The 16,853-nt window shown below is 37.3% G+C and overlaps 1 protein-coding gene across 1 annotated transcript in view; it reads right to left on the reverse strand.

Annotated features, from left to right (window-relative positions):
* Positions 1-6: 6 nt before the first annotated feature.
* med14 (mediator complex subunit 14) overlaps positions 7-16,853 on the reverse strand; it is a 69,058-nt gene continuing 52,211 nt past the window's right edge. Inside the window, exons 24-31 of the mRNA XM_059968259.1 lie at positions 15,793-15,912; positions 14,755-14,934; positions 13,476-13,711; positions 13,040-13,219; positions 10,502-10,609; positions 9,610-9,735; positions 5,898-6,087; positions 7-1,845 (exon numbers count right to left, since the gene is read on the reverse strand). Coding sequence (XP_059824242.1) covers positions 1,772-1,845; positions 5,898-6,087; positions 9,610-9,735; positions 10,502-10,609; positions 13,040-13,219; positions 13,476-13,711; positions 14,755-14,934; positions 15,793-15,912 — 1,214 coding nt within the window. The 3' untranslated portion in view covers positions 7-1,771. The remainder of the gene's footprint in view (positions 1,846-5,897; positions 6,088-9,609; positions 9,736-10,501; positions 10,610-13,039; positions 13,220-13,475; positions 13,712-14,754; positions 14,935-15,792; positions 15,913-16,853) is intronic.

Here is a 16,853-nt window from a genome sequence, read left to right on the forward strand (position 1 = left end):
TTGATATTGGTATCCATAAAGAAATGAACTAATTGAACCCTTGCACATGCTTACTTTCTTTACGCTCCACAAAAAAATGATGAATTTTTTTTTGCATGAGGACTTCCTTCTACTGGGCAGACAAGAATCATCCAATTTCTCATATTGCTACCCTTCTCCCATCATTACCACTCCACCCATCCAAAACCATAATTGTTTCCACTGCATTTGATACATCCTCTACCACTTTCAACTAAATCCCAAAATCAAAAATACACCCATTCTAACACATCTTTCTTGATGACCAGCTATCCCAGTGATGCCCTGGTGCTTTGGTGCACTGCACTTTTTTTTGCCACATTTTATTGAGAGCACAGGAAATATCCACATATTCACACCTTCCTTCACCAGTTCCAACGATTTGCATGGACTTATTTGAACTTGCTATATTAGATTAATGACTGACAGCGGGAAACATATACAAGACCCATCTCCATTTTCACTTTAAGTGCAATACCAAACTTGTAACTGCCATCTTCCACTTTTTCTGCCCAAGATACTTTGGAATACTGCATTTTCAATAAAGATCAGCATGAATTAGAGCTATAGCACCTCATTTTACTGCTAAGCATTTTGCAGTCTCTCTATCTATAGTGATTTTAATGTTTTACATAGTAACTTTAATTCTCATTTAGTCTAATACATAAAAGTCACATTAATAGATATGCTGATATTGTCTGGGAATTTGGGGTTGTTAAGAGACAGATTGGTTCTTGGTGTCAGCCTCTGCTCCTGATAATTGCTTCATGTTTATCTGCTTTTTTGTTTGCCTGAGTCTCTACTGTGCCAGATCTTCACATTTTCACTTGTACATACCCCAATCTCCAAGTGTGGCAGAGGTAATGATAAGTAGGGATGTGTATTTAAATAAATAATGTTCATTCAAAGTTATACATGAGAGACAATACAAAACATAGTTAAAGTATATCAATTAGTTATTTAAAATTCATTATTAAACAAAATATGATGAAATGCAAAACATTATTGGTACCTTAAGAATAATATTACTCTAGGTAACTGTTTTGAAGTTAATTTCTGTCATAAGGTTGTTGAAATTAAAAGGCAGCAGAAAGCAACTTCAAAAAAATTAGACAAGTCAGATAATGAGGAGAATAAGGAAAAATAGTGTAATGCAAACCAAATTCTGCCATTTTACACAATTGTTAAATCTAATAGGATATTACAAGGAATGATTGTTTGATTTACTTGTTTATTAAATATTGTTTCTGAGTCAATATCAAAGGACCCAAATTTTCTGTAAAGATTTAAAGCAGTCATAATAAAATACAGCTCCATTAAAGTTTCACATTTTACATTACAACAACCATCAATATAACAAAAAAGTATGAGGACAGATGGAAATCCAGATGCCACGGCAGAACATATGAAAACTGACACATTGTGTTCTCTCTTTTAAAAAAAAACATATCTTTGGGCATCATCATAACCTAATCCTTTCCTTGTTAATATTACAACTATAGTTAATTCTAACTCAAACAGGAATCTTTCCAGATTTTATATTTTTCTTGAAATGTAGTTTATAAAATACACTATATAACAGCAGGTATACAAACTGATGTATCTTTTGTTGGAAGAAGTGAATCCCTGAAGAATAAATCATGCTCTAACTTGCATTAGAGCACAATACGAAGAATCCTTAATTTTGTTTTGCATCACAAACTGTCCATCTATGTTGCATAAAATCTTCTCCACAAAACCAGATTCTGGGCCATCACTGTCGACTCACAGGGGGCATTGCTAAGTTTGCCATTAATTCCCTCACGGCTGCATAGATTGTGCACTCACCTGCAAAAGTAATGTTACTAACATTAGATAATGTGCAAAGGAATGAGGCAAGTGAACAAGTCCAATAAGATTGTTAACAATAGTTTTTTGATAATCTATTGAAAGTAGCTCAACAGAACACTGTCTATAGTTAATAAATCATGAGCAAAGCCAAGAAAAATTCTCAATATACATTCTAAGAAACAAGAAGTGCATGTCCCAATAAAATTAATTAATAGGGCAAAGACCAAATACAGACTGTTTCTGCTCATCTGGCATGTTTCCCAATTTCACCCGCCTTTTGAATGTTGTACTTGTTTAGAGATGGGTGGCTGTCCCTCGACCTCAAACAGATTGCATAGTGACAAAAGGGAATTGTTTAAACCATTCATTAAAGTCAAGAGGCTAAGCTATTGCATCTCAAAATGATTTCACAGGTTTTTTTAAAAAATATCGCTATAAGAGCCTCAGTCTAGGTCAGGGGTCGGCAACCCGTGGCTCCGGGACCGCATGCGTCTCTTTCATCTCTGTGCTGCGGCTCCCCGTGGTTTGTTAGTTTTTGAAATGTAATTCGAAATTTGAAGATTATGATGATCTTGTACAATCTAAATAAAATGTTGTGGAGACCCCATTTCCTGGCACATCCGAACCGGCTCACAATTAGCCACCATTCCGGCTAAGGGAGATAGCCTACGGGGGTTTGTGAGTATGTGTCTTTTGGAGCATCCGCGGCCACGGGGACGGGTTGAGGGAGGCTTTAAATCAAGGCTGTTTAGTTCAAATAAAGTTACCTTTGACTGCAGTGTCTTTATTTTAGCGCTGTGTGTAGCGCTGCACCGCTACGTGTTTTTTATCGCTATTAATATACATCACCACTGCCAATGCCTGACACCTGCCAGTGCGCGCTTTCTTTTAATTCTTAGATCCAAGGTAGGCTAACTATGGAGTAACCTTCAACCCAACGTCTTTTTTTCGGAGTTCAAAATGTTTTTGTTGCATGCAGAAATGTAATTTCGTTTTCTCTGCAGGAGTTCATCAATTTCATAAATGCAACACATTATAGTTTGTTTATACATAGCATAAAGGCAAAAAAACCCCGTTGTATGCAGTGTTATTTCATTTTAAAAGTCAAACGGGTTTTGTGGCTCCCACTGTTTTCTTTTCTGTGGGAAATGGGTCCATATTGGCTCTTTCAGTGGTAAACATTGCCGACCCCTGGTCTAGGTGTTTGATTCAACCAGAGCAAACAGAGATAGTCAGAGCCATCTCTGTTTCCTGAGGAGACTGAGGTCCCTTAACATCTGCCGGATGATGCTGAGGATGCTCTATGAGGCTGTGGTGGCCAGTGCTATCATGTTTGCTGTTGTGTGCTGGGGCAGCAGACACCAACAGAATCAACAAACTCATTTGTAAGGCCAGTGATGTTGTGGGGGTGGAACTGGACTCTCTGACAGTGGTGTCTGAAAAGAGGATGCTGTCCAAGTTGCATGTCATCTTGGACAATGACTCCCATCCACTCCATAATGTACTGGTTAGGCACAGGAGTACATTCAGCCAGAGACTCATTCCACCGAGATGTAACACTGAGCGTCATAGGAAGTCATTCCTGCCTGTGGCCATCAAACTTCTCCCTCGGAGTGTCTGACACCCTGAGCCAATAGGCTGGTCCTGGACTTATTTCCACCTGGCATGATTAACATATTATTATTTAATTATTTATGGTTTTATATTGCTATATTTCTACACTATTCTTGGTTGGCGCGGCTGTAACGAAACCCAATTTCCCTTGGGATCAATAAAGTATGTCTGTCTGTAAATTATTAAATTAAAACAATATAAGCTGTGATTTGTATTTAAAAATTATTTACCTGAATAAAGTCATTGTATTGCAAATATTTTAATCATTCTTTCCTGGGCTCCTCTGGCCAAACGGTTACATTCCTTCCAACCCAACTAATCTGAATCCTACTCTCTTTCCTTTATATGTAACAGTGAATAGCAAGTACATCACAATGCTTCCAAGGTCTCTGGCCAAGCCATTGTCAATAGTTTCCCCTACAGATTATATCTTAACCTGAGAATTTTAGCAATTGGTAGGCAGATAAAGCCATTAATAAATATTTGAGCACCGAGCATGGCTTCTCATTCTAGGTCCATACTTGGCTCAGACATCCCAAAGTATCTCAAAATGAGCAACAAACAGCCCTCAAATGACAAGGCAGCCTCTGGCTGATGGAAAGGAAATCACTTACTGAATGACTGCCTTGAATGGCAAAATAGAGACTTGAATATAGAGCATGTGATTATTGACCAAGAAGATACAAAACACTTGTGGGTAAAATAAAGTCATTTCAGTACTCAAAGTACCACCTGGGGAAAAGCTGCATCAGATGGATGAACCAATGGAACAGTACCTGGGCTTGGAGATGAAAAGCCAATCAATGATAAGGAGTCTTGTTCTGAAATGTTGACTGTTTACTCCTTTTCATAGATGCTGCCTGACCTAGTATGTTCCTTCAGCATTTTGTATGCAGTACTCTTGTTACGAATGATGAACAACTCTGATGGGCAGAAGGGTACAAAATCGCCAATGCCCCTCCCCCCTTTTAGAGAATCACAAATTGCTACTATTTCGACGCTGTTATCAAGGAAATAAGAGACAAAAGGGACTCTGCCAGAGCAGTTGTTATTGATAAACAGCTCATGAAAATTAATGAGAGAGAGGCACAGCTAAGGTGGAATGTCTCCCCCTAACAAAAGCGGAAAGGAACCACTGATTACTGCCATTGTCTTTTGGAGAAGGATTGTGTACTTGGTATTGTTCTATTCATTGAAACCCCTCAGGGGACAACCAGAGTGGGCTGGGTTAATGGGTTACATCATCCCAACCTGATTGACACCTGAGACCCCGTGAGTGGGGATAAAAGTGAGGTCTGGGGAACATTCCTCAGATGCACCAAGAGAAAAGCTAGTAAGCATCTGAAACCCCACGAGACAGGGTGGGAGACCAGAAACCGAACGAAGGGTCGGTACATTTTAACTCAGTTTTTTTTGTAGTGAGACTGGTGGGGGCTTGTGTGTGTGTCCACCCTTGCCTGGGTGACGAGTCCACCACTCTATGGTCTAGCTAAAGGACAGAGGGGTCATATGTGAATGGCCACAGCAACAACGCACCGACGGATCAAAATCGTAAAGGAAAGTTGGCAAGTCAATAGCTGTTACTGTTCTCTCTCTCTCCAACAATTGCAACACAGCGACCATCAACTACCGCAGTCTGCATGAACTGAACTGAACTTTATATTTCCATCGGACAATTCATTATCCCCTAGACAACAATAGAGCTTATTTCTTATTGATTATTATTATACCCGCACTTTTAGGTTTAGTATTGATGATGTATATTATCTGTATATTTGCATTGATATTATTTTTGTGTATTTTTACTAATAAATACTGTTGAAAATAGTATCACCAGACTCCAACGGACACTCCTATCTTTGCTGGTAAGACACCCAGTTACGGGGTTCGTAACACTCTAGGTGAATCAATTCTTTTATCGTCACTTAAACATTAAACATAGGCAATTATACAACTTGTACAGGAGACAAGCGCAGCAACTATATAGCCCTTATGGCTATGTTTAACCTCCACTGAGAACAAGAAAGTAGTACAGGTGTGTCCCCCTTTACAAAGGTAGAGCGTTCCTTTGAAGACTTTCTTAAGCTGAAATGGCGTAAAGCGAAGAACCATTCATTTATATGGGAAAAATTTTCGTAAAAGCGAAAATCCTCTTTGTAATGCGAAAACAGGTTGCTAATGTAGGTCTTCTGTAAAAGCGAAGTGGCGTAAAGCGAACATTCGTAAAGCAAGGGACACCTGTATCCAATGGGACAGATGTGACCAATAAGCTATATGTTGTAATAAACTAAAAAAAAGATTATTTCTTCAGTAACTGTTCAGTCATTTAATGCATTCAATAAACAGTTGAGTAATATTAAATACCAGGTTCCTGCATTTTGAAAATTATTAAGACTTAGAGAACGATTTACAGGAGGGCTGTTTATTTGGCTTACCCTGTGGTGGCTGGTGCACCTCTGAAAACCTCCTCAAAATGTTGCTAACCAGCGAAGCAGCTGCTCCAGATGTATTGTGAGGTCTTGGAATATCAGCTTGCTGTGTTGAGCATGTTGCCATATCATAGACAATTGGCACAATAATGCTGATTGGTTCCTGAGGAACTGTTAATCGTTGTGTGAGCTGTAGCTATTGGGAGATAGTGGTGAAGGGAAAAGAAGGAAATATTAAAGGAAAAACAATGACGTCAAAATAAAAACTAACATTGAGTAACCACATCAACTACAATTTTTCATCTATTCCTAGTTCCAAATTGCTACTGAACCTTTTTTATTAGGTCTTTGTGGCTATGTTCAGATGATATGATTAACTATTAAGTTGGAGGTAATATACAAATCTGAACAAAAGTCAAGATTGTAAATTTCAACAGATGCTTCCACGTTAGTTATACAAGAACTTTGCTATGCTGAAAACTGCACACTACAGTGAACTCCGAGTGAATAGGAATTAATGTGTAATTCATATTAGCATTTATATAATGCTCACAACAGAAGTGATAAAGGCAATCAATGGATAGTCCTGTCAGCAAAGAAATCCTTCAAGTGGTATGAGATTACAAAGCTGCTAAATGGGGGAGACACAAACTAATGGTTCTGATATGTGGGGGGGGGGTTGGGAGTTAATCCAAAATATGAATTGTCTTTATTTCCATAGATACTGCATGCTGTACTGAGCACTTTTTGTTAATATTTTATACTTAACACAGATTTTTAATCTCAAAACTGGGTAGCCACAAGCTTGTAAGATTTTTCTTATTAGCCAATATATTCCAGTACATTTACATCATTGGTATTATCTGCAAATTGCTCAGTTATTACTGATGAACCATTTCACAAATATTAAAACATATCCAATATGGTTGTAATTGTCCAATTAGTCACTTTCATTAATCAGCAAAGTAAGTGTCACTGACAGTGAAATCAAGTGACATTTGCACAATGAAAGCCTGCTTCCCATGTTCATTTTTGGAAACACCAGAAGCAATCTATTTCTGACTTGGTCCAGACATTTGATGCAAGAATGACTGCTATCAAGGTAGCACTTGATTGAATGTGGTATTCAGGAGTCCTGGCAAAAACTGGTCAACAGGCATCAAGGGAAAAATGCTTCAATATTTGGAGTCATACCACCACAATGTTAGTTAGATGTGGCTAATAGAGGTCAATCATCCTAGACCGGGGGTCGGCAACCTGCGGCTCCCGAGCCATCTGTGGCTCTTTCACCTCTGTGCTGCGGCTCCCTGTGGCTTTGGGAAATAATTGGTCAGTATTTAATTAAAATGTATTTTATGTTAGTTTGTTAGCTTTTGAAATGTAATTCTAAATTTGAAGATTATGGTGATCTTGTACAATCTAAGTGTGGCTGGCACATCCGAAACGGCTCACAATTAGCCAGCATTCCGGCTAAGGGAGATAGCCTACGGGGGTTTGTGAGTACGCGTCTTTTGCAGCATCTGCGTCCATGGGGGCTGGGTTGAGGGAGGCTTAAAAGCAAGGCTGTTTAGTTCGAATAAAGCTATCTTTGACTGCAGTTTACTGACACCGCTACAACGTGTTTTTATCGCTGGCTGTCCAGACGGAAGGTGCTGAAACGCTTTGTCGCGTGTCTGGAAGAAGTGAAAACTTTCCTGGGCAGCAAAGGGCTCACCTTTCCTGAGCTGGAACAGCCAGAGTGGCTGGAAAAGCTACACTTCATGGTAGACATGACAGCGCACCTGAACACGCTGAACACAGCTCTTCAGGGGAAAGGACGCACAGCCCTGCACATGTTGGAGGATGTTTTGGCATTCGAGCGCAAGTTGACGTTGCTTGCCAGAGATTTACAGAAAGGCACTTTGTCTCACTTCCCCAATTTGAGAGAGTTCAAACAAGGTCACGACATGATAATTTCGGAGTATTTACATTCTGCAATCATCGCAATGCAAACATCGTTTGGGAAACGCTTCTGTGAGTTCAGAGAGGAAAAAAACACATTATCCTTCCCGGTCACTCCCTTAGGCATCGATCCATCCCTACTGAATACGACTGCATTGGCAGGTGTGAGTCAACCTGATCTTGAGATGGAACTGGCCGACATAGCCGACAAAGACATATGGGTGTCCAAGTTTAGACGCTTGACAGCAGACCTTGAAGATGTTGCCCGTCAGAAGGCCATTCTTGCTCAGAAACACAAATGGAGTGATATTGAAAACCTTCCAAAACCGGACAAACTTGTGTTCGAAACATGGAATGCTATGCCCGACATTTATGTAAACATTAAAAAGTATGCGCTTTGAGTCCTGTCGATCTTTGGATCCACATATGTAAGTGAGCAGGTGTTCTCCAACATGAACTTTATTAAAAACAAACATCGCGCACGCCTCACAGATGACAGCTTGCGATCCTGTGTAAAGATGAAGGTGACGTCATACAGCCCTGATGTGCAGACGCTGTGCGCTGAGGTCCAGGAGCAGAAATCCCATTAACCAAGTATGATAAATATTTTAATTGCCTATTATTTTATGTATATTCATATTTTTTCATTGTTCAGTGAAATAGTCCTTTTATTTTTCAGGCTGACAGCTGGCTGATGTTATTTTTGGTTTGCTGCTGGCGGAAAATTTAAGTTCAGCGTTTTTCATAAATACAAGAAGGACTCAAATAGACATTGAGTATTTTACTTAAAAGTAACTTTCAACCCAACGTCTTTTTTTCGGAGTTCAAAATGTTTTTGTTGCATGCAGAAATGTAATTTCGTTTTCTCTGCAGGAGTTCATCAATTTCATAAATGCAACACATTATAGTTTGTTTATACATAGCATAAAGGCAAAAAAAAACGTTGTATGCAGTGTTATTTCATTTTAAATGTCAAACGGGTTTTGCGGCTCCCAGTGTTTTCTTTTCTGTGGGAAACGGGTCCAAGTGGCTCTTTCAGTGGTAAAGGTTGCTGACCCCTGTCCTAGACCCTCACTGCAGGAATTCCTCGGGACCAAATTAATCTTGGACCCATCTATCTTCAGCTAGTTCATCAAGGGCACTCCTTCCATCACAAGGGCAGAAATAGGGGTGTTCACTAAAGAGTACACAACGTTTAATACCATTTGCAACTCAACAAAATTATCAGCGTCTGTGCAACAACACCTAGAGAGCATTCATGGACAGGCCAACAAGGAAAAACAAGGAAATATACAATATTGCACCTGAGGAAAGTTAGCATAGTAATTACAAAGGGGACAAATACTTTTTCAGCATCAGAATTTTGTTTTTTTAAATTTTTAGTAAATTGTTGACAGGTTTTGGAATTTCTCTTTTCATTTGAAATGCACAATGTTTTGTAGATTAGCTCAAAAAATCCTACTTCAATATATTTTAAATTTAGAAAATGAGACAGTAAAATGTGAAAATAGTTGTGGGGGCTGAATACATTTTTAAGGTGCTGGATAACATCCATCATTGATCGGTTTGCTTAGTCATTAATGTACTTACTCATCATGAAGTAAAGCTCTTTCTATGAACAATACCATTACCATTTTTAAACATACAGGACCTTGATATTTTTGCTATTATATCACCAAATCCATTATTTTTACACTTATGGAATTACATTTGCATGACTTTAGTCAGCAATTGTAAATCCATAATGAAGAATTAAAAGTAAAGGTGCCTTACTTACAAAGAATAGCATCTTGGTTTTCAGCACCACTGCAGGAGTCCCGGGGGGAGCAATGGGAGGAGCACTGGGAGGAATTGTCAAACAGAACTGCACATTCCATCTTAGCTGGTTGCCTTGATCAGGAAACTTAATAACAAAACAGAACATTATTTATTAAAATCTCAACTGAAGAGATGGTATGTACATATTTTTCAGTGTATTCTTCCATTTGAAGAAAATAACTACTTTTCAGTACTTAAAGGTTTTTGTCAGTATAATGTGCAATCATAGCATGTTCAATATCTTCCAAAATTGATATTTCTAGTAATCTTCTATAAACAGACTAAGAAACTAATTGTTTTGCAATATTGTCAAGCTAATTCAGCAGATACAACATTCTGTAAGACAAAGAATGCACAGCAAAGAAACACATATTTAACTTTATTAATGTTGTCATGTCTCATTTTAAAGTGTGCTTATACGAATTGTACAGTTTTAAGAGCTATCAAATTGCACGCCACTTTATCCACTTCAGTTTGCGTTTCTAACTTAATGCTAACAAGCAAGGTTGCAAATAGTGATAAAACTGGGTAATAAATAAATGTATTAATTAAAATCACTTCTGACATTTAATGAAGGTTATCTATTTTAGAAGGAGTGTTTTTCACAAATATTAAACTGAAGCACAAATAGCAATAAAGAATTTCAAGCAGGGCAAGAAAGATTTCAAGTACATATCCACAGTCTTAATATTCAGTTTCAAACCTCCAATCATTCCAGGCAATATAGGTTATAAAATCTTATGTTGAATGAAGATTATAGTAAGTCAAAGAAAAATAAGAGTATTCACAGAATTTTGTGTTTGTATTAGAATCTCATGAAGCTGTTAAGAATCTGATATATCATCACTTACCAGTTCTAGTTTCATGATGCGCACACAATCCCTCAGGATGTGTGTGGGAGCTCCCAGTAGCTTGGCAAAGGCATTTAGTGTATTGGCTTTAAATGGTGGACCAGCAACCTAGCCAAACAGCAATAATAAAATATTACGTGACAGTAGTGTTTAGAAGGTGATATACATGGAAATGTTATTACTAACAAAAATAGCAAGATATACACTTAATTTGATTTTCTGAGTTTTGTTCAGTAAACCTAACCTATTTATTTCTTTGTGGGAACAAAAGATTAATAACAGTCACTGGAATTATTTAATCAGCTTTTTCAAGGAATGGATAAAATAACAGTGTAATGACTTATTTTGATGGGGAAATAAATCTTATACCCATAAACAATTTTCTTTTTTAAAAAAAGTCAACATATGGTTCTGCTTCACATTATCATGGAAGTAAGTGGACTGTAGTGACAAAACAGCTCAATTCAAAATTGGGTTAAGAGCCACAGTTACACATTTTACTTTAATTGTTTTGCACTAGTCAAACACTTAGTGTATGCTTGCACAGATTTTATTTTTGAATTAGAGATTTCATATCCCACTGCAAAACTTGAGCACACAAATACAGGCTAATGTTTCAGTGCAATACTGACAAATTGGTGCTTCTTTCACAGTGATTCTCTTTGACAAGACATCAACCAAGACTCTGTTTGACCTTTCCAGTGGATTTAAGAAATCCCATTTCACTATGAACAATATTAATTGCCTCTACCTGGATATTATCACATTTGAGAGTTTGAGAGGTGTAGTTTATCTGCCAAGTTTTCTGTATTATTACAAAGACTACACTTGAAGAGATTCCTTGAAAATATTTTTGATAGTGAAAAGTGCAATGAAATGCATGTCTATCTCTTAACTATAAATGAGTCGGTCAATAAAAACGTTAACAGGAATGTTTTTCAAAATTATTTACTAAAGAAGAAATAACCATCGAGTTTTGCGAAAATGAGACAGCAATTGATATTTTTCTTTTGTTATACCTTCTGTCACTGCAAACTTCACATCAGAAGAAACATTAAGAAAATTTGACTTGTACCTTTAAAAAACTATTAAGTGCTACACAGGATGACTAGATACAATATCTGTTTACATTTGGAGACACAGGAGAACCTTTGATCTGGCTTTTTATTCAGTTTACTTTTTCTAATATTAATCTATATACTACTAAAATACTCATGCTCTGTTTGTTTGTGACCTCCAATTAGCCCAAACGGTGTATTACAGCAGCACTTCTTTTTAAACTAAATCGTCTTCAAATGCGCTAATCTACAGAATGCATGCAAAGTTCAGGATTATGTATTTGTATAAAATTGCTCGTTCGTCAATCAACAGGCCCTGCTTTCCACAACCCGAGCAGATTCCACCTTCCATGGAAACCGTGACTCGACACCACAATGCATGCCCACGGCCAGCCTTAGCAAATCCTCACGATGCTCACAGAGCCGATTCCACCTTCCATGGAAACTGTGATGCGACACCACGACGCATGCACACAGCCAGCCTCAGCAGCGCCTCCCAATGCTCACAGCAGCGACACCAACCTCAGCAAAAGGGCAGGGCTATCACGTCCATTTAGGAGAGTGCCAACCACAGCATCAAGAAAAATCAGCTTCCTGATGCAGATTTTGGTGTTACTGCTTCATATCTTCAATTTCCAAAGCACATCACATCAGACTGCACTACCTTTCTCTCTCAAAGGGTGCCCCAATTGTATATAAAAAGCAACTTCTTTTAACATGGCATCAGAGAACATTAACTCAGGCTTGTTTTATGTCATCTGAAGATAAATTTTGGTAGTTGATAAAAAGTTTGGTCAAAGTAAGGAAGTTAAAAATGTCTTGAAAAAGGAGAAGCAGTTTAATGATAGTATTACAAGTTTTACATCTTTGAAACCTGATAGCATATCTATTAAGAACAGTGGACAAAAAATCAAAATTAGAAGCATATTGATATCAAAGAGGTTATATGATTGGAGGAGAATTAAAGAAATATGGAACAAAGGAATCTACAAAATGATTCAGAATTTTCAAACTGAGTGAGTGAACAAGTTAGGATATTTGACAACAGTGTGACTTGGATCTCAAATATACATCGAAACAGGAAGACCAGCTGGAAAGTGTTGAAACAGCAATCCAGAGGGAACAAGACATGGATGAGGACTCAAACAAGATTAAGATTACAAAGGGGCAAGTTTGAGAGGTGCAATTAACCTACCATATTTTCTGTGTTATTACAGTGGCTATACTTGAAAAGGCACCTGTAATTATTCCTCACAGTGTGAATTTAAGAGTCGACGGTTCAACTACAGCTGATGACCTCTGTTTGTAAACAGCCTAGTTTAGTTTAGACAGTAATCAGAGTGCATGTTGCTGTTAGTGCCTAGAATACACACCCTGCTGGAACTGAAGACAATAGCTTCTCAATATTAATATTTTTTGTTGCTTACTTGGTATTGAAAGTTGGACAAAAATGTACCATTGTAAAAAAAAAACAACTCACTCTTGTTTCAAAGAACTTTTCTAAAACTTGTAGTTCTTCTTGCATCCATGGGTCTGCTGTTTCAGGTGTTACTTTAAACTGTAAAGTCTGATATGTCTGTGGGTTCAATGCTACTCGACACTTCAATGCTTCAGTTTTAAACATGATCACACCAGGTTCATTGGAGTTTATAAGCTGCAACTAGAATTGAAAACAAAGACACATTACAAATTACTTTTAATAATCTGATTAATAAATCATAACTACTCTTACTGGGAATTACATTGCAGTCCTCTGGATATTACAATTATTGCAAGGATTATATTCTCCAAAATACACTATAATAAATCCCCAATTTATCCAATTGTTTTTCTCTCCTTTTCAAAAAAGAGTTGATGAGCTGGTTTTAAGTTTGCAGGACTTATTGATTTCACCAGAAAACAATTATATCTCTTACTGGTTCTTGTTGTATGATCCTTTGTAAGTGTCGCCTCATCATAACCGAACCCAAGAATCGCTCTAATGGGGAACAAAGGTAACTTCCAGCTAGTCCTGGGACAAGACCTGGTGTTGGAGCTGGACAAAGGAGGATGTGCAAGGCATTGTGTGTTAAGATGGTAGGTATCGATGCAGCCCAAGAACGTTGAGGTAGTGTACGAGGAGGGGGCATGTTGGTCGGCATTATTTGAGTACCTAAAAATAAAAAGACAAGGTATTATGTTTTCTTTAACTATTTATGCAAAGGTTTTATTTTCACTTAAAGTTATCAAAACGTATTTGACATGAACCACAAGTTGAACTTGCTGACTTCTGGTTAACCCCTTTTAATTGTGATCTGCTTTACTCCTAATTCAGCTTAGCATAATTCAAACTAAAAAGTAATATTTAAATCATATTAGAAAAAAGAAACTTATAACAGTATGAGACACACTCTTTCCTACATTCCCTACATTCACCCTCCTAAATAATTATTTTCCGATGTCCAATTATAGATTAAGAGTGTTACATTTTATAACTGGAAATTCTGGTAATTTCTGATGAGCCTATATAAATTTCTAAGAATATTCCTCTCTTGATTTTCATAAGGGCTCTCAATTTGGGTTAAAATCATTTCAAGTGTGGTCTTCTTTAAAATATGGACAGACTTTATCCTGCAATACAACAATTTTATGCCAATTACCTATCCTCTTCCACATAACTGAAGATGATTCAAGCTTCAGATCTCCCAATGGTATTCTATGCTATTAGTTGAGTGTAAATTCTAAGTGGCTATGTCAGCTATTTCTGTCCTCTGTTGAAACCATCATTTTATCCCATGATTTAAGCACAGAGTATATTTTAAACCAGGAGATAGTAATTATCATAATGATATTAGGTTGCAGTATGCTTCATCAAAACATCGAATCAGTTTTCCCACATTTTGATAACTGTGGTGCAATATTGTACTAGATTTCAGCCATCTTTATCAGCATAGTAATATTAAAACAGTAATATCCAAACTGTTCTATTTGGATTTTGGATCCCAGAATGTCAAAAAAAAACCTGGAAATGCAGATACTATTTAGATGCAGATAGTCTATACAAATATATGGCTTAATTGCTATTTTTCTGAAGATGCTGATAAACTTAAAATTGGCTGGCTGGCAGGCATGACATGGGAATTTAAATCAATCCATTCAATTATTTCCTCTAGAAAAACATTATTTGAAAATAAGATTATAGATGTCATAACATACTTGTTCCAGCTCTTGGGGAGTGAGATACATCAGGAATTGGAGAGTGCAAAGATGGATTTGCTGGAGACATTCCAGGAATGCGTGCTAATGTTGATCCAGGTAACTGCGGAGATCCAGGCCAGTTTCCAGGTCGCTGACTGGGTGACATTATTGAATAAGGCGAACTCGGATCTATTGTTCCTGAATAAAAGAGTAAGTGAATCAGCACATTATAACTCTTATTATTCCTTCACCAACTCTCTAAAAGAAACTAATGAAAACATCTATGCCCAATCATGATCCAAGTCCTTTAAAAAGAGACAATCTAGAAACCAATCTTGTGGAAGTTTCTCAGATTTAAAAACAACGTATCCATGATGCAGAATATTTCTGAACTATGAATCCATAAAGCCCATAAAAGAGGCGCAATAATTCTTGAATTTCAATTTCACTTAAAATGTATTCCTTCTTAGGAAGCTGTAATTCTGCCAGTAATCATTCAATTTGTATCCCATTTTATCATGTTGGTTGCATTTTCAAAAACTAGTAAGTTCCAGTACATTGTGCATATTGCTTCTTCACAGTCATTAAGTGGAAGATCTGTTTTTCCTGACAAAGTAAGAACACAAGCTCATGCTAAACATTTAAGAGAAAGAGCCTTTCAACTACAAATTTCATTGCAAATTTCATTAATAAAATGATTAATAATAATCTTAATATAGAAAATATTCATTGACAGAATTTTTAAGAAGAAATAAAGCTTGTTTTTGTAATAACAAAACCACAGCATTGCAAGATTACAGGTCAAAATTAAAAGGCAAATTTCAATATATTAATTTGAAATAAGAAAAAAAGCTGACACATGAGTAATGTTTTAAATAGCAATATACAATATACAGATGTATATTAAAAAGCCAGAAACAAATCTTTCAAGGTCTTCCAATAACTATGACCATCAAGAAATTACTCATCTATCTATAGGAACAAAGCTTACAGATACCAATCCAATGGACAAAGCATGTATTAATTAATTTTAATCATTAAATTAGAAAAGCTCACCATGTGGACTTGCGAAGTTTGCTGTAATTCCAAGGGAAGATGGAGAGGGAGAGGGTCCAAATGATGCTGGCGAAGGTGCACGAATTGCACCACTTGGCGAATTTGCTGGATGTAAATTTCCTGCACGAAGTACAAGTTTCATTTTGAAACGCTGCTGGCAATCTATTGCTTAATTTGCATTTAGATGGACTAAATGAGCCAATATGTAGATATCATGACTGCACCCATTGCCAATTAATTAAAGTGTTGAAAATGTATGCTTAAAATTCTATACAAATTGAAATGCAACTCATTAATTGAAAAGTTAAGAAAGGTGAAAAACTCTCTTATCAAAAGGAGGACATGATATGCGAGCAAGGTGTAAAGGAGAGAAAAGCAGAGAGGTTGGAAGAGGAGAGGAGACGGACCCAGAGGAAAGTGAGAGGAAAATATCTGCTCTATCTCTCTTCCCCTTTCTTGCCTTTCCTTTTCTCCATATCTTTTCGAATTTACTTCATGAATTCACAGGGTAAGCACGAGGAGGGAACAACTAAGCAATAATGGAGAAGCTAGTTTGTTCTCCATCTCTCAGACCGCTTCTTCAGTGTCTCTCTCTTCCTTTCTATTTCCTATCCTCTAGTCATTTTCCCACTTTTAATTCTCTGCATCCAGTTGTTATCTATCACCAGTGCTTCTGCTGGCCCAAGGTTCAAGAGGCTAGAGAACTGGGAGTTTATATGCAACCTCCAAAGCAGCAGGGGAATCATGATAGATAAACACTGCTCCTTATTTAAGAAAGGATGTGCTGATATTGGAGAGAGTTCAGAGGAGGTACACGAGAATGATTCCAGGAATGACAGACTTATCATATGAGGACCAATTGATGGCTGTGGGCCTTTGCTGGCTAGAATTTAGAAGAATGAAGGGGGAAACCTCATTGAATCATATCAAATGTTGAAAGGGCTAGATAAAGTGGATGTGGAGAGGAAGTTTCCTATGGTAGGGGGAATCCAGGACCAGAGGACATACCTTTAGAATAGAGGGAAGTCCATTTAGAATGGAGATAGGGAGGAATTTCTTTA

Source organism: Hypanus sabinus, chromosome 4 (assembly GCF_030144855.1).
Source record: "Hypanus sabinus isolate sHypSab1 chromosome 4, sHypSab1.hap1, whole genome shotgun sequence".
Lineage (NCBI taxonomy): Eukaryota > Metazoa > Chordata > Chondrichthyes > Myliobatiformes > Dasyatidae > Hypanus > Hypanus sabinus.